The following is a 19,374-nucleotide window of genomic DNA, read 5'->3' as shown; positions in this document are numbered from 1 at the left end:
GTTTAGCATGAAGATTCTGACAGCTCATGTCCCTAATGAATAACGTTATGCCGCACAGGCCAAAAATACCCAGCTGTGCTATTTAATTGAGCTTCTCAGACAGGAGGAGGGATTTTATAATAGATGTTTCTGCTTCAGTCTAAACGTAAACAAACCCAGCGACAAACATCCTGTCCTCCAACAGTGAGACACATGAGACTCACTGTGTTTTGGCACCTTAAAAGCTTGCACAGCCCCAGATGCTACTAACATTCAAGAAATTATTTATTACATTGAACGCAATAAATACCACCATTTAATTGCTTGTCACTGTCACATCTGGCTTGCTCACTGTCCATTGTAAAAAGCGCAATATATAAATATATATAAAAAAAATGCAATTCAACAAATGGATGGTGAGCCAGCCAGGAGCCGCGAGTTTGAATAGGTCGCATTTCATTATCTAAGGTAAAGTTAGCTGTAAATTTAAAGTAGAGCATGTTACCTGGTGCAGAAGCTGTCGTAGTCGATAGAGCTGAGACTCCAGCTGTTTGTTGTGATCCTCCAGGATCTGCATGCGAGCCTCCAGACGGCCCTTGTGCTGCCGCAGGAGCTTAGCCTCGGCCAGCAGGTCGGCCTCGTTTGTGACCGCGCCCTCGACGTTTTCCACACTCATCACACACTCCGCACCCCGCTGCTTCTGCTGCTCCCTCAGCTGCTCGTACTCCCTGCGCAGACTCCTACAGGGACACGGACACGCAACAGCTCCAGCTATTATTCCTGTCCCTTTTGGGACAATTATGGTTTGGGTTCGATTCAAGTGTAGCGTAGTGTTAAGGTCTTTACAAGGATAGTCTGTGTGCGTGTGTGTACAGAGTTATAGCTGCTTGTGTATTGCTTCACAATGGACTGAAATGAATCAATTCGAGTTCGTGAGCCCATTGGGGTGTGTGAGCCAAACCTGAACAAGCGACAAATCTACACAAACTGTGGCAGCGATCCCTCTCTCTGTTTGCTCACAATAGAAATAAAACGATGACATTACAGTGGGTCACACATCTGCGACATCTCATTTTGTTTGTCATGTCTGGCTGTCTTCACACACACACACACACACACACACACACATATACAACAGATGTGATTGTTGGGATCTCTCTGCGGTTGTCTAACAGCTTTGCACTCATGCAGCAGCTGGATTTCTGTGACGAGACGTTTTCTTTTCACGAATCATCACGTAGCAGAAGAAAAAAACAACAGCTAATTAAAAGCGAAACAGCATGGCAGATGCCAGCGAACACGACCCGTTGCCTTTTTTCCGATCTATTTTTTTCCACTTCAAATTCCCACCTGTCATCTGAATCTCGTCTCTGAAAGCTAAATGCGAAACCGAATCCGTGTGAAATGGGTGCGACTCAATTGAATTTTAGTCCCTAGATATTTTCCTATTGGCTCTGTGAGAAAAGTGCGCACGATGGCCCATGTGACAAGCAGGTGACGTAAAGTGCTGCGTTAGTGGTTTGACGCGACTGCACATTTGTTTACCGTTGCTCCTCCTCCAGGCGAGAGATGATCCTCTCCAGCTCTCCTCTCTCCTCTTTCTCGACAGATTGCAGGATCTGGGCGGGGCTCTGTAGCACCTGTCCGGAGCCGGGCGTGTTCAGGGGGTGGGGTCTGGGTGTGTGGGCGGGGCTTTGAGGCTGGCTGCAGGACGCGCTCTCGGCTCCCAGAGTCTGGCAGTACTGCAAGATCAGCGCGTGCTCCTCATCCCTATAAACAGATATTAATATAATTTTATTAATGTATTATTATATCACAGCATGCGTTTCATTCTCCACTCTGATTGTTTGAAAGGTTTTGAAAGGGGTTTTTATATAGCAGCAGCTCTAAAGGTCCATGGAGGAACAGCTGTAAATGCATCACACCACCTGGATGCTGATTTTCAGATAAAAGCACACCGTGAAGTATACAATAAACACACAATGAAGTACATTATATGGATGAAAAGTATTGGGACACCTTCAAACTGTTACCACAAAGCCGGCTCCATGAAAATATGCTTTACATGGGTTGGAAGTGTGTGTATATTTAGCCTTACATGCTGATCAGACACGTACCAACATAGACGAACGCTGGACACCTGCTCATGTCCTACCCCATTACGGCTCAGTGTGTAATCATCGAGATTACCTCTGAGTTCACATCAAAGCGCCGAGCTAACATCATGATGAGAATCCGACCTCAAAAGCGCCTGTGGTTGTAAATGTGTGTGGGGCTTCGGCAGGTCGGAAGTGTGAGATGTTATGAGAAAAACCGGGAAAGTGACTTCACACAAGAGGAAGATACAAGATAATACCCGAGGGGACGGTGAGGACTAGAAATGAGTTCAGATGTAGTGTACGTCTCAGAGGAGTGGCACTCGGCCTCAATCAGGTTCAATCTAAAAAAGCCATCGCTGCCTCAGCTCAGTCTGCTCCTCTCTTTCTCTATTGTCTCGTTCGTTTCTCCCCTCCTTTTACAAACATGACAGCTTTCATTGCGTTCTCCAAAGGGGTCTAGCAAATGAAGAACGTTTCGTTAAGCCCTTGTAGGAGCACATTTTCAACACCGGCACAGAAAAGTCAAACAGATATGCTTCTTGTTAGAACAAGCGCTACCGGCGTTTGATTGCGTTGCCTGGCAACAGATTGTTAGTGCAGCGGTCTGAACGAGACAGAGCTTCGTACTGAGCTTAATTGGCCGTCTTGGATTTTTTAAACGCTACAAGACAGGACTGAACGCACTCTGACCTTTGACCCTGCTCATTAACAAAATCAGCCAGGCTAAGCGCTAACATGCTAGAGGTTTGGGTCAGTTTGTGTAAGGCTGAGGACCGAAACACGAGGCTGTACATTGTTTGACCCTCAGCTTACATGCTGACCTGAACACACTGTACTTCATCACCTTCTTTATTCTTACTTTCCCTTTTTTATTCTGACACTCACTCACTCCACATCCTCATCATCGTCATACATTGATCTTGTGGTCTTGTTTAGCAAACAGGACACGATAAATATTGCTTAGTTTCATACAGCACTCTGTTTATACCAGAGTACACCATAATCTGCTAAACGCTACTAAACTCTAGTATACTATGTTGTACTATACTACATTATACACTACTATATTCTACAGTCCGATACTATAGTATGCTACACTGTACTATAATATACTATACTCTACTTCACCTAATGGTAAAGACTCTCTGAGGATTTGAGAATTTGAATTGTTGCTCTCCACAAAGATGCCGAGGCTGTAAAAAGATCAGTAACACCCTGAAACAGTGCAGTGGTCAAAACGGGTTCCATTTGGAACAGGACTCGCAAGGGTCCAACAAAAAAAGTCGTGTCCTCGTGCTGTGCCTCAGGTTCAGGAAACAGCATTGCTTTAGAGGTTGCAGAAGCAGAAGGTCCACTTGTCAGAAGTCGTGGTGTCCCAGGAGGAGCCTCTTCTAAAGCTGCTCACAAGTGAAACCCTTACAAGAAAACCCTCAAACAGTTTGCTGAAGACGACCTGTCCATGAGCATGAATTACTGGAACCATGTCCTGTGGTCTGATGAGTCTAAGATCCTATGCTGATTGTATACTATACTATAATAGTCATTATTTTACTATGTGACACTGTACAATATATTCTGCAGTCTTATAGTATATTATAATCTACTATACTATTCTACACTGTACAATATTGTACTTATCTATCTATCTATCTATCTATCTATCTATCTATCTATCTATCTATCTATCTATCTATCTATCTATCTATCTATCTATGAGATACTGTTGAGTCTGTGGAAGAAATCTGGATCTGGAACAGTTAATCATACTTATATGAACATTAGTGGAGGACATCAAATAGACACTAGATGTGGAATTAGATGTTCAAAAAGCACATAGCAATCTTATATACAGTGTAGGTAGGATGGAACTCATAAACCGCATGTAGTGTAGATGGAATCAGGACTTGATTAGACTGGAGTAGATTGGATTCGAGGTGATCTATGAATTGTGTTCAAGGAAATGGAGCTGAATATGAATATAAGCACCAGGGGAGTCTCTCTCTCTCTCTCTCTCTCTCTCTCTCTCTCTCTCTCTCTCTCTCTCTCTCACACACACACACACACACACACACACACACACACACACACACACACACACACACACACACACACACACACACACACACACTTTGACTTCATCTCGAGGTGTCTCCTCTCCGGCTCTGAAGTAGTTTACAATTCCGAGACGCACAGAGACGTTTATTATGTTTAATTAGCTCATTCTTCTTTCCGAGCACAGCCGCCGTTATCATCATCATTCTGCGGAGAGGGAGCCTGACGCAGGGAGAGTCTACACACACACACACACACACTCTTGTACACTCACAATCCAGGCCACAATCCACAAGATTATGTATTTACACAAGAGATATGCCTATGTCAAGATTGAAAGGAATATATTTGTGTGTGTGTGTGTGTGTGTGTGTGTGTGTGTGTGTGTGTGTGTGTGTGTGCTTGTGTGTGCGCACGTGTTTGCTGGTGCATTATGGGTAACATAGTGTGGGTACTTACATGCTTCCGGTGGCTGAGCTGCTGTCTGTCGGCAGAGAACCATTAGAGCGCTCCATCTGAGCCAGTCTGAGACGAGAGAGAGAGAGAGAGAGAGAGAGAGAGAGAGAGAGAGAGAGAGAGATAGTCAGTGAGATAGACAAAAAAAGAAAGAGCAATAGATTTTAGAAAGAGAGAACGATCAACAAAAAATCGACAAAGGTGGAGAGATACATTAAAAGAGACAGAGAAAGAGAGAGACGGAAAAAGAGAAAGAAAGAAAGAAAGAAAGAAATAAAGAAAGAAAGAAAGAAAGAAAGAAATAAAGAAAGAAAGAAAGAAAGAAAGAAAGAAAGAAAGAAAGAAAGAAAGAAAGAAAGAAAGAAAAAAAGAAAGAAAGAAGAAAGATATTTGACAGACAGAAAGGTAGACAGCGCTATAGTTTTTTGGAGAGAGAAAGTAACAAAAGAATCTAATTCAGATCAATTCAATTCACTCAGATACACATCAGTCTAATTCGAATCTAATGCACATACACACAGTGCACACAAAGACACACACACACACACACACACACACACACACACACACACACACACACACACACACACACACAGAATATTTCTCAGGCCTGGCAGCTGGATTAGTGTCTCACCCTGCCAAAAAGCGCATAATGGGATTGAAGCTTCCGAAGTGCTGAACATTTACGGTCCTATAATAACTGTGAGTGTGTGTGTGAGAGAGTGTGTGAAAGAGTGTGTGTGTGTGTGTGTGTGTGTGTGTGAGAGAGAGTGTGTGTGACAGTGTGCGTGTGTGTGTGTGTGTGTGTGTATGAGAAAGTACATCTAAGGAGCTCACTAACAAAAGCACACAGTTTTGTTAGTGTTCATGTGCGGAGGATAAAGCGGAGTTTTACTTATACTAGTGGACCGTGTGTGTGTATGTATGTGTGTGTGTGTGTGTGTGTGTGTGTGTGATAGTTACCTGCTGGCATACTGTTCTATCCTCGAGTGTGTGTCGTCATGGGGAAGCTGAGGCGAGTGAGGAAGCCTGTTGGAAAGAAAAAAGAATTGAATTAAAGCGCACAAACGGCAACAATGAAACTGCTTTATGGTTAATGTGCAGGATGGACAGAATACTGGAGGTTAAGAGTGGGAGAGAGGGACTGGTGTAATGGGGGGGACGTGCAGGTGGGATCGGTGAACTCATGCGACGGTGCAGGCAGCATGCTCTGGGGGGTGAGGAGGGGGACGAGGTAATCGGGTATATATATACTTACTCATACTGCTCGGGACACATGCTGATCAGAGTGACCGAGCTGCAAGAGAAAAACACACAGGACGAGAGTGATGGACGGATGAGAGGAAGAGATGACAAGGGGACAGAATCTTTTGGGACAAAGGTCTCATAGGGAAAGACTGAACTCCATGTCCAGGGGGGTCAGTGGGCAGGACGATGAACAGATCAGGTGGTTACAATTCACGTCGCACGTGGAAAGCTATCATTCACTCCACTGACAGGTCACATGGTTTACAAGGACATTTAACGCCATTTGGAACATAGAACACAATCTGGACCAAAAAAAATAAAAATACACACACATATATATATATATGTGTGTGTGTGTGTGTGTGTGTGTGTTTGTATCTATGTATCTATAAATATATCTTAATATTAATGGACTTACGGAAATATATTTCCACCATGGCTTTATAATGATAATTATAATAATGATAATAATATATACAGCTCATACCCACCTAGTGTGTAATAAGCTAGTTTCACATCCTGGTCCTACTGACTGATGAAGAACCTAAGCGTCTATGAATTACTGTGTCAGAAGCGTAATAACCTCACGCCCCTCTTCACACCCCGCTCATTCTCCCCGAGCTGTTACTGTAATTATCTGTAATCAGCGGCGAGCAGAAATGAAGCCGCTTTACACCTGAGTGAACGAAGTGCCGCCGCAGCAGCAGCTCCCACGTGTGCTCGGAGAAATGCACAAATGTCACGGACTGAACCCCTTTTCTGAAAATCGCACTGCAAAAACACAACGCAAGAAATATCAAACGGGTAAAAAGGGCTGTTTTATGTCTGTGGTACAGTCTAAGAGCAATCCGCTCCAATAACAGAAAGCTGATTGGCTGTTGCATGTTGGCCTCATTTGTAGTTGTAAAACAGCGAATTCTGTCTGAACCAGCGAAAGAGTTAAAAAGCCACGGAAACAAAAACAACAACAAACAACATCGTGAAGTGCTGCGGGAGCATTTCAATGAGCATTAGAGGCGGAGTTACATGGACATCAGAAAAATAAGACCTGTTTCAAGTTATATAATTCAATAATAGTGTACAGTATTTGACTATACACCGTTAAAAACGTTATTCCTAACGTTCCTGAACATTTGGTCCTGTACCGGATTCCCGCAAATTTTAGGAGAATCCGCAACTTGCTGTTAGTTAGGCTTTAAAGGAGAACCTGCAAATTTTCCGAGCCGCGAATTATCGGGGGTTGACTGTACTACCGACTGAGCCCCCCAGACTCTAAGGTTAACATCCTGTCTTAATTGTTCCAGAGATTCCTGGAGGTTCCTCGGGTCATTACGAGTTTCGTAGCTATTTCTAAACAGCGTATCGAATGAACAATAAAAAATAATTAGTAGTAGTAGTAATAATAATAGTACAAATTTCCCTTTGTTTTCTTCCTACACAAAAACTGAAAGGCGAGAACATTTCTGAGCGCATCCCGATTCACATCCCGATTCATTTTCACGTGTTTTTTTAAAGAACTTTTAATTACCCGAGCACATTAAGCTAAAAGGCTTTTCTCCTTCCAGAGCGAAATGATGCAGAACCCTACGTGCTGTTTCAGTGCTGAAAGGTTAATGAGGTCCTGATGAACATATGGGCGGATTAACTGGCGCTCCTTTAACGGCGAACAAGTGAACGTGTTCGTGTTCTTCCGGAGAGTCGGAATCTCCCCTCAGAGGGCGCTTGAGAGGTGCCGAGCATCCGCGAGCAGGCTTTTTATCAAAACCGAGCCAAATAGATGCCGACTTCTCTCTCGGATTCGAGGCCGTCCCCCGTCTTTGAGAAAGGCTTGGCTTTATTTCACAGCTCGATGCGAAGCAGCCGCGGCAAGGATTTACCCCGACCTTCCTCTTAGCTCGGCGCCTGTCATCCGCGTCTGAGGGGAAGGAAGTGGCAGACGCACTCCAGACCACTTAGACCTGTTAGAGAAGGGTCATGCGGTACACTTTCCAAATTTATACAGCTGTGTCCAAAAAATAGCAGACGCTGCAAAGCCGTCTGTGGCACTACATCTTATATCCTGTACCTCAAATTAAACTGGGCATGAGTTCAAATTCACCACCACTACTCCATTTATTCCTCCATCTTCCACCACTGCTCCATTCATCTCTCCATCCTCCACCACTGCTCCATTCATCCCTCCATCCTCCACCACTGCTCCATTCATCCCTCCATCCAACATCCTCGCTCCATTCATTCCTCCATCTTCCACCACTACTCCATTCATCCCTCTATCCTCCACCACTACTCCATTCATCTCTCCATCCTTCACCACTACTCCATTCATCTCTCCATCCTCCACCACTGCTCCATTCATCCCTCCATCCTCCACCACTACTCTATTCATCTCTCCATCCTCCACCACTGTTCCATTCATCCCTCCATCCTCCACCACTACTCCATTCATCTCTCCATTCTCCACCGCTGCTCCATTCATCCCTCCATCTTCCACCACTGCTCCATTCATCCCTCCATCCAAAATCCTCGCTCCATTCATCCCTCCATCCACCAACTTTTGTAAGTCGCTCTTGAAAAAAGGGAGTGGGCCAAATACCATAAATGTAATTCGGTAAATTCTATTAAAATAAGTAGCATATAGTAGATTAGTCATTATGTTTGGCCAGATTATGGCCTTTATAGAAGTATATAAGAAATATATCCACGAGTCCATTCCGTTTCTACATCAAAAATTAAAAAAAAGCTGTTTCTGTGGTACACAGGCAGAGAATTTAGCAATTATAAGCAATAATCTTACATTTAATGAAATCTTCTCAATTGTGTTAGATTATGGAGGAACCCAATCCGGGACACAATAAAAAAATTCCGTCGCATTACGTCAGTGGGTACGGTAATACAGTGTAAGACGATACAGTGCAGACCTGCTTGTGTCCGAGCGCAGACTCGGTGATGCAACAGGGATGAAATAAAATGTCAAACATGACTGTGTGTGGGGTTTTTTTTGCATCGTAGGAACGGCTGAAGGACGCAGACAGATTTTATTGTCTGCCAGCTTGAGCTTTGTGATGCTGTCAGGACAAATACGCAGAGGGCTCGCATACGGTATACACACAGGTCTGATCTGCTTTTATAACTGCCTTGTATTCTTCTATCACTCACACAATCTATATATATATATATATATATATATATATATATATATATATATATATATATATATATGTATATATAGTACAATCAGTCAACTATTCTCTCTGATACATTAACAACGCATGACTATTTATCTATTTATAGTTACGTTTAAAGTATCACATTTTCCACAACATCAGCAAAAAAGATTCATGTTTTCACTTATGCTATAGTAACTAACATTTCCTCACCAGCCCTCTGTTTTTCCTTCTCTCAACGCAAAAAAGTAGCTTTTCTGTCGGATATTTCTGACACTAGAGACTCCTTACAGAATATTTAGAGTAAGAACGGGCTTGTCAATCCGAACACTGTGTTTGTTGTTAGACAAATTGAATACATTCGTGGACCAATCAGAATTCGAGAAATGTGTTCAAAGTTTTTTTTTTTGTGACGCACTACATCAGAGTTTGTATCTGAAATAATCCTTATCAGAAAGGTCACCCTCTCTCTCTCTCTCTCTCTCTCTCTCTCTCTCTGGGAGCGTTATCCTCTCATCTGTCTGTTATTTGTCACTGTAAAACACATAGTGCTGGTGTATTTACAGCGGGGCGCCTGAGCGATGCTGACATTTCTCTCTGCATTAGGAGCAACGCTGTACATAATTTATACCCCGGCTTTGATTTCAAACACAGGAATAACCCCCAAAAACTCCACAAAATATGCCTTTCTTTTCTTGTCTGATTTGTTTAACTGATTACGATGGTGAAAGTCAGTCAGGAGCTCGAAACAGACACCGAAACAGATTTTGGTTAAGATCTCGATTCGATTCCAGGTTCCATATATGTTCAGATTTCTGATCAAATTTTCCGATTTGTTTACTGATTCGAATCCCAATCCGTTCTACGTTTCAATTTTCGTTTCGATTGCTGATTAGAAGCCTCCATGTTAAGCAGTGAAGGATTTCATCTGCATGTTTTCTGTCTTTGATTTTTATTTATTTATCTTTAAATTAATTTAATTTAATTAGGGGATATAAATACAAAAAAGGTTACCCATAACTTTTGAGAAATAACAAACGGATAATAATAAACAAAAAGATTTTGCCCAGTCCTGGTAAGAGTTACAAACAGCATCATGGTACTCAGAGGCGAGTTCTGGTGAAAAATGATGGAAACTTCCTTTATATTCCACAGATTTGGAACATGACCTTCATACGAACGACGTCTTTCCAACGCCGATCCCCCATACTGCATCGTTCTGAGGATATTATCGGGAGAACAAACACAAGAAAAAAGACGGCGAGTGAGAAACGAATTACTAAAAAACCAGCCGCGACGTGCGAGACGTGTAAATAATCGGCAGGGAGGCGACGAAAAGCCGTAAATCATAAGGCGAGGAGAGGCAGCCTTACGGAAGAGACTAATCAGGCCCATCGTAACCACCATTACGCTGAGTTATACACTGTCCTGACAGCAGGTATAAATCCTACACAAACACACGCTCATACATACGCGTTATCGCTAAGACGATCGTTCGCGTGTGTAGACGGAGAAGCGAAGATGTAAAGACGTGTTTGTTTTCATCCTAAATGAAGGCCGGTGTTTTTCGAATACGGCGTGTGGATGAATAAATCAGCCGAGTGTTGAAGTCTGATAGTAATTACAGCTATAAACACCTTGTCTACAGGGTAAACCCCAGTGTGCTCTGTTTATAAACTGCTTGAAGTATACGTCATTTTTAAAATCTCACGTGATAAATAAAACGAATAAAACACTCCAGGACATGCTGTTATAGGAAAACTCTACTCTTCTCTATTTTAGCTTCATCACTCGGAGGCATCGCTGATTATCGCTGAACAACGCAGAGTTTTCTGTTCCTCACACATTTACAGGTTAAGGGTTTACGGGGACCTGACGGGGACTGTGACCTAAGTGGGACCTCTCTGTTCATGATGATTTAACAACAGCTGGTGTAAGTGTCTGGGGTGTGTAAGGTGAGGACTCACGTCTCCATGTTGTCCCCCTCCAGGACGGTCTGCACGGGCAGGTAGCCGAGACGAGGGTGTTTGGCGAAGTACTTTTTTGAGCGGAACTTGTTTTTCAGGACTTTGGTGAAGTCACGCATGTCCTCGCCCGAGGTGGTCTGCGTCAGATTACACACAAGAGAACACAGGGATTCAAACAAAAGGCAAAAAAGAATCCACCAGCGCACAGATCTCAAATAATAATTATATGATTAAAAAATATTTACAGAGCGAACTGAAAAAGAAAAAAACACAAAAGAATATGGTTAAAAATCTCATTTAAAAGAAATCAAAACAAGAAGAAGGAAATAGAATACAGCAAGTTGACAGAAATTCTATTAAAATAAACACAAAAGGCCAAAACAATTAAATAAAGGAACAAACAAAAAAAAAGACAAAATTGAAATTAATGCAGTAATAAACAAAAGCCATGACCATATGACTACAATAAAAAAATGCAATATCTCCAGCTTCCCCACCCAAAACCCACTACCTTTATCCAAACCCTAACTTCTTTATCAAAACACCTACAATTCCTCCACACAAACACCAACTCGTTATTCAAAACTCCAGCTCCTCCAAACAGACTCTAGCGTCCACACCGGCCCCCAGCGCCTCCACCTGAATCCCGCAACCTCCACCCAAACCACTAACACCTTAACCCAACCTGACGCCTTCACCTGAACTACACCAATTACACACTAATGTAAGCAGTGGATGAAAAACCTGCTGTCAGCTGTCTCACCTAATATAGAAAAGCCAATATCTCTGAGATGAAAGAGCAATATCGGCAATATAAAAAACGCAGCGCAGTTATAAGGCCACAGCGGGAACTCGAGCGCCTCGGCCACTTTCCCATCGATCTGAATTTGGACCGCAAGTGTCTCTTTCATCAGCAGTGGATGTGAACCCTTGATGTTCCTTGTGTAAAAATAATACACGAGTTCATAAAGCTGAAATTAAACTGTTCAGTGGCTCCTACGGTTGTCGAGTGCTTACTCAAAAGCACTGAGTTCTCGATTCTGATTGGTTAGTAAGACTCACCTCAGTTCCCTAAATAGTTTGTGAAAATAAAATGCAAGTTAGTCCAAGACAAGACAGAGTCAATACAGAAGATCTCCTGAGGCCGGACTCGATCCAGACAGCCCTAGCTGTTTGCGTCCAAACACGAGTATGTCGCATATGGCGGGAAATTGGATTTGTGTCACTTTACAACTGGTTAACGGGAAGATTTCTCACACCGATCAGTTCCAAGGTCCAGGTCGGACATGGAATGAAAGCACATTTGCATTGTTCGTGTCCCACACGCCTCATGGAGCGAGCGCTAGGCAGGAATTTAAATCGACATTCAGACTATTACACTCGAACGGAGAGTCGATATCCGTCACCCTCACAGCCGTGGGAAATCGACCTTACATTACAGAACGGCACGACGCTAACGACGTGAGCAACGCCGCGAGATCTCCTCTCAGACCTCATGCTCGTCAAGCTGTACGTAGATAGGACCCCAGGGAGCCCGTGCAGGTCGGGTAGGAGAAGATGCTAGACTTACCGGTGTGCAGTATTCCACCATGGGGTAGTTCAGCTTGTGTCCCTTCGCTGTGCGTCCGGAGAAAAAGCAACTCTGACAAACGTCGTAGTTAAAGTGCTTCAAACTGCGATATCTGTAAATGAATAAATTAGAAAGAGAGAGAGAGAGAGAGAGAGAGAAAGAGAGAGAGAGAGAGAGAGAGAGAGAGAGAGAGAGAGAGAGAGAGAGAGAGAGAGAGAGAGTCTCTTAATATCTGTAGAATAAGAATCGTGGACATTCTTGAGGCAAATTCTTGATTCTGATTGGTCGAAATGTGCAGATTAAATTTCAGTTTAAACTATTGCACTCTTTTTAATACATTCAATATTTTTATTAGGAAGGAGTCGCCTTCGTGTCAGAGATCCAGCTAAAACTTTTTCCGGAAATTTTAATAGTGTTTTCAAGTTAGGAAAAAGCTGCGATGTTTAATTCTTTACAAACCATGAGTTTATTTGAGTTTGTTTCATAATTGTTTTTTTTTTGTTTTTTTTTATATACGGTACTGTATATATTTGGAATGTGTCTCTGCTTTATATTTGCCTTTTTCTTTTTCACTACTGTGGAACGAATAAAGAATTATTTTATCTTAACAAATACAATTATGATCAAAACAGGACCATATTTGTGAATACAAAAGTTGTTCTGTTTTAAATAGACAGAACAGATAAATTTGATAAGCAAAAGTATTGGGACAACTGACTTTTTCCCCAAACAACATTTTCCCAAACTGTTACCACAAAGTAGGAGGCACATCATTTTAAAGAATTGATGTTTCATGGATTTTTCCTTCAACCTGAAACTGTTCCTACGCACAAAGCCAACGTTCCATGGGTTGGAGTGGAAGATCTCCTGCTTTAAAACTCCAACCCTATTAAACACCTTCGAGATGAATGCGAACGCTACCTGACTTTAGTAACACTCTTGTGAATCTGCACAATTCTCCACAAGCACAAACCAAAATCTGGTGGAACATCTTTCCAGAAGACTGAAGGTTACCATAACAGCAAATGGGGACTGAATGTGGAGTGGAATGTTCAAAAAACATGCATGGAACTAAGATGTCCACAAGCTTTAATCCATGGAGTGAATGAACACTAAAAGAAAATCACATGACCAGATTAAACACTAATACTGTAAATCCAAAATGAAGCTGCATCCTAATGTTCCATGCTGCAGTAAGACATCTGTTGTGCCTGAGGTCTAATCTGTGTGATTATTATCCCCATCCCATCTCAATCTCAAACCCGGCTGCCTCTGTCTCACACGCTTAGACGTCCCTTGTTCTCTGTAATCCATCAGTGTCGGCATCGAGAAGACATTTGCTCCGTCATGTTTCCGGTGCTGGAACCTCCTTCTCAAAGCTCCGCCTCCCACATCAAAACACTACGTCTAAAAATATCGGATATTTAAACACCAGCATCATTGCGATTCTGATTCTCGTTTAATCGCACGATCACTCGTATTCAACAGTACGTTTTGTTTCCATAGTAACCAAATACACACTGACTTGTATAGTGCACACAATCGACACCTAACAATAAAACTGCATAATTAAGCGCATTGTTACTTTTTCTGTAAGAGGAAGGAGTCTCTAGTGCCAGTGTGTGTGTGTGTGTGTGTGTGTGTGTGTGTGTGTGTGTTTGTGTGTGTGTGTGTGTGTGTGTGTGTACCTGAAGCCTACGATCGGACACTCTTTACAGATGTTACACTTGGCCTGATGTTTTGCCGTTTCAGCCGCCGCCACCCTGTGCAGCACCGGAAGCCACACCATAGACTGCGGCTCCAACCTCATCCAGTCGATAAACTGCCTCGGCTCCAGCTCCACCTTATTGTTCACCTGAGATGGAGGAGGAGGAAACCAGGGAATCAGATCAAACTTCTCCAAAGTAAAATCCGTAAAATAAATGTGATCGATTTATTGACAAACAATTGTGATTCATAAACGAATAAATTTTTCAATAAATTAATCATCCAATCAATTGACCAATCAATTAATTAATGAACCAAATAATTCATTGGATAAAAGAAATAAATTTAGTAAATAAATATGGCATCACACCACCCTTTTATTACGCTCCCTTTACAGCTTCACGTGTACGTTTAACGTGAACTTGTTACGTCTCCGATTTCCTCAGGAGTTATTCCTCACACTAATTAACACGTTGACAGCGGATGCCTCACGAGACTTTGTAGAGCGACGGCTTTAATATCTCGAGCGGAGTTCATGAGCGTCCATCTAAACAGCCTCGTTAACACACGAGCATAAACGAGCGATGAAGATTTGGCGCCGGAATCTGAAGAGCGTTGCCATGGAGACGCCCGATAAGAACAACCTGGGGTGAGTGAGGTCATTTAGTCTGATCCAGAACGCCAGCATGAGCGGAAAGTAGATAAAAGTCAGACACACACAAGCACACACACAAACGCACGCACACACACAAACGCACGCACACACACAAACGCACGCACACAGTATGCGTATGGACCCGCAGGTCTGGGGTGTGTGTTTGGTCTTAGCTACAACAATGTGACCTGCTGCTGTGGCCTCAAAGACAACAAGAGGGCAAGCAGAGAAAATAGAAAAGGACCACAGAAGAGGGATGTGTATGTGAGAGAGAGAAAAGAGAGAGAGAGAGAGAGAGAGAGAGAGAGAGAGAGAGAGAGAGAGAGAGAGAGAGAAAAAGAAAGAGAGAAAATGATAAGAAAAGAAAGGTAAGAGACTGACACAAATGTAAAGAAAGTTAAAATTGTCGATTATGGAGGTGTCTTCTGGATATCTGGATAGCTCTGGAGGTAAAATGGGCGGGGTTTGCCCTTCCATAATTCCACTGTAGGACTGCAATTGCCACTCAATGTACCACTAAAACCAGTAGGACTGTAGGTCCATCAATCCTTGACTATGATCTAATCTACTGTTAAAATTTAATTTATCCCAGGAACCAATTGGACTGCTTTCATGGCCAACTACCCAACCAGATGACAGTTTCTGCCCAATATGCTACTCTGAGCAATCTGACTATAGTTATGTTCCACACTATCAAATCAGACCACAGTTCCCTCCCACTGTAACACATCAGGCCATAGATGTGATGTAAGAGGACACTGTAAACAACCAGATGAGTGCTTTCACCCAGAAATTCCTCCCACTGTGACCACTAGTTTCCTCCCACTGTAACAAAACAGACCACAGTTCCATCTCATGGTAACCAATCAGATAACAGTTCCCTCCCACTGTAACATATCAGACCACAGTTCCCTCACACTGTAACCAATTAGACCACAGTTCCATCTCATGGTAACCAATCAGACCACAGTTCCATCTAATGGTAACCAATCAGATCACAGTTCCATCTAATGGTAACCAATCAGATCACAGTTCCATCTAATGGTAACCAATCAGATCACAGTTCCATCTCATGGTAACCAATCAGATCACAGTTCCATCTCATGGTAACCAATCAGATCACAGTTCCATCTAATGGTAACCAATCAGATCACAGTTCCATCTAATGGTAACCAATCAGATCACAGTTCCCTCCCACTGTAACACATCAGACCACAGTTCCATCTTATGGTAACCAATCAGACCACAGTTCCATCTCATGGTAACCGAACAGACCACAGTTCCATCTCATGGTAACCAATCAGATCACAGTTCCATCTCAGGGTAACCAATCAGATGGTGGTTTACACCCATAAATCCCTCCCATAGTAGTCACTAGTTTCCTCCCACTGTAACCAATCAGACCACGGTATTTAACGCCACTCTGTTGAAAACACACGCTGCTTAAAATCTGCATGGCTGGAAATGTACTTTATCAATAAACCAAGGCGTCGCGAGTGTGCGCTCCGTCCTCATGCTGAGAGCTTCTCAGCAATCGACTTGACGCCTCTGTGTTCTGAGGTCCTTCAGCCTGGAAATCGATCAACCTCCAGCGCATATGATTTGTTCAAAGCTGCCCGCGAAATTAAGACAGGAGGCTTTTAGAACAAGGACACGTGTTTACTGAAAACACGGAGAGACGTGAAAGCTCACAACAACGTCTTTTATTTAAGTTCCGCGGAATTCCTGCACTCGGACTGCGAGGCTGGAGGGTCAGTGCTGCTGCTCTCTGATTGCTGCTTTGAGAGCTTTGATTGCTTGTGTGGCTTTTAACAACATTTACTTTGGGGGAAAAAAAGAAATTTTGAGACGAATCGTCCATTTTCGCGTCCTCTAAGGAGGATTCTTTAGGTCTCAGGTGCCCTCATTTCGTTCCAGAAGACACAAATCTAGTTTTATGTTTCGGGAGAACAGTGAGAAGTGCTGACCGGAGTTCTAGGAGTTCTCGGCCCCCTTACGTTTCTTTCTTTCTCTCAATTTTTCACTCTCTCTCTCAAACTCATTTGTCATCTGGCCTGACATCGTTTACTTCTTCTCCCCCAATCTCCTGTCCAATCACTCCATCATTCCACACCTCAACCTCATCTATCTATCTCTTTTCTCGCTTTTGGCTTACATGAACTTCACCCTGAGGTGAGGTGCTCGGGCTCCCAGAGCAAGACCCAAATCCCACATTTCATCTCCTCTCACACTTCTCTTTCTGTCTCTCTGTCTATCTTTTATTTCACTCTAACAGGAGAGGGAGAAATGGAAGAAAGTCACGAAGGGAGGCAAGTGGTAAATTGAAACAGCCGAAAACGGAAAGAGTAAGAGAGAGAGAGAAAAAAGAGACAAAACATAGACAGCAAGTGAGATGTAAAGAGAGAGAAAAAGAGGGAAAATGAGACAAATAGACAGCTGAAGGAATGAAAGAAATAAAGAGAAAAAGGGTGTGTAAGAGTGAGAGAAAAGAGAAATAAAAAACGTAAGCAGACAGAAAGGGACAGACAGACAGAGATAGATAGAGAGAGAGAGAGAGAGAGAGAGAGAGAGAGAGAGAGAGAGAGAGAGCGAGAGAGAGTGCGAGAGAGAGAGAGAGAGAGAGAGAGAGAGAGAGCGAGAGAGAGTGCGAGAGAGAGAGAGAGAGCGAGACTGATAAACAGACAAAGAGTATGAAAGACAGACTAATATATACAAGGGAGAGATATAAATGCTATCCAGGAAGTAAAAGAGTGTGATTTGTGCATTATTATTGAATGCCCAAGAGGAAAGAAGACAGGAGCGCTCCATCACAGGATCATCACTCTCCCTTTCTCTCTCTTTCTCCCTCCATCCTTTTCTGCCTTTTAATATGTTTTTCAGTGCACAATACAAAAAAATCTGCTTATCTCACATATTGTTTTGCTAATCTCTCCAACTGTCTGGCTAATCTCACACAATGTCCCACTAATCTCACATACCGTCTCACTAATCTCACATACAGTCTCACTAATTTCACATACTATTTTACGAATCTTAAAAGAAATCCCACTAATCTCACATACAGTCTCACTAATCTCTCCAACTGTCTCGCTAATCTCTCCAAATGTCGCATCTCACATAGTCTCACTAATCTCACATACCATCTCACTAATCTCACATACCATCTCACTAATTTCACATACTATCTCACTAATCTCCCGAACTGTCTCATCTCAAATACTGTCTCAATAATCTCTCCAACTGTCTCGCTAATCTCAAATACCATCTCACTAATCTCCCCAACTGTCTCATCTCAAATACTGTCTCAATAATCTCCCCAACTGTCCCGCTAATCTCACATACCGTCTCGATTATCTCTCCAACTGTCTCATCTCAATTACTGTCTCACTAATCTCTCTAACTGTCTCTGATCTCACATAACATCTCGTTAATCTCACATACCTTTTTACTAATCTCATACCGCCTTGCTCATCTCACAAATCGTTTCGCTAATCTCACATAACATCTTGTCTCGCTCTCACACACCGTCTCACTACCCAGCGGTAAACAGCGCTCTTAGCTCCGCCCCCCCCAGCTCCATCATCTCAGTCTTTAATAATCAACAAGTAGCTTCATGTTTACAAAAAGTGCGGAAGGTGGCAGATGAATGGTGTAGTGGCTAGACAGTGTGAAAGTGTGTGTGTGTGTGTGTGTGTGTGTGTGTGTGTGTTACATACATGCTGGAAGCAGCTCCTGACGCTCGGTTCGATGTTGCTGCCTCCGAACGCCGCCACCTCCCCGAGCTGCCGAGGGATCTGGATGGCATCGTGTAACAGGAGCCCCAACTGCCTCTGATCACACGTATCTCCCGACGAGGACACCTGGTTAAACAGGCCTACACACACACACACACACACACACACACACACACACACACACACACACACACACACACACATTAGCCCCCTTCTACCTTCTACCATTCAATTATACTTAATATTATATAAAACAGTCTTCTTGTATATAATAATAAAAGAGCAAAAAAAAAAAAAGAAAACTATAAATACAGAAAAAAGCAGGCGTCTCTTTAACAGCAAGAAAAAGAAAAGTGTCTGGAGGACGAGTTGTAAAGAAAAAGAAAATCGGGTGTGTTTAACGCTCTAATCTGAAGCCGCTGAATAAACTGTCTCATGCTATATTATGGTGGTGACTTTACTTTCTCAGTAGACGGGACCACTGTGTGCCCACACACACACACACACGCACACACACACAAGCTCGGACGACATTATGGCATTTAATTAGCGTCATGCCGAGCTCTGGGATTTATCGTTTCCAGGGTTTTCAGAGGGTCGTTTACATATGGAAAAAAATGTGGAGACAAATGATCAGGGATTTGACCAATAGGAAGTGAGGGATCTGAGGTTTAAAGCACTTTGATCACTCAATCCTTGAGCTAAAAAAAAAAATCAGAGGCTGAGGATTTGCGCTCTTTTAG

The 19,374-nt window shown here is 42.8% G+C and overlaps 1 protein-coding gene across 7 annotated transcripts in view; it reads right to left on the bottom strand.

Annotated features, from left to right (window-relative positions):
- Positions 1-19,374, bottom strand: part of utrn (utrophin) — a gene marked incomplete at its 3' end in the record, with an annotated part of 136,045 nt that overhangs the window by 5,194 nt on the left and 111,477 nt on the right. For 4 of the 7 annotated variants that reach the window (XM_083521332.1, XM_083521336.1, XM_083521333.1 and 1 more), the window contains 9 exons: positions 18,614-18,771; positions 14,224-14,390; positions 12,536-12,647; positions 10,966-11,102; positions 5,845-5,883; positions 5,550-5,615; positions 4,590-4,655; positions 1,525-1,749; positions 485-719 (listed from right to left, as the gene is read on the bottom strand). In XM_083521332.1, coding sequence (XP_083377458.1) covers positions 485-719; positions 1,525-1,749; positions 4,590-4,655; positions 5,550-5,615; positions 5,845-5,883; positions 10,966-11,102; positions 12,536-12,647; positions 14,224-14,390; positions 18,614-18,771 — 1,205 coding nt within the window. Of the gene's footprint in view, positions 1-484; positions 720-1,524; positions 1,750-4,589; positions 4,656-5,549; positions 5,616-5,844; positions 5,884-10,961; positions 11,103-12,535; positions 12,648-14,223; positions 14,391-18,613; positions 18,772-19,374 lie in introns of those variants that run through there. The other 3 variants (XM_083521334.1, XM_083521337.1, XM_083521338.1) reach the window with 2 other exon arrangements.

The sequence above is a fragment of the Silurus aristotelis genome (assembly GCF_946808225.1).
Source record: "Silurus aristotelis genome assembly, chromosome: 19".
Classification (NCBI taxonomy): domain Eukaryota; kingdom Metazoa; phylum Chordata; class Actinopteri; order Siluriformes; family Siluridae; genus Silurus; species Silurus aristotelis.
This window is presented reverse-complemented; position numbering and strand designations above follow the sequence as displayed.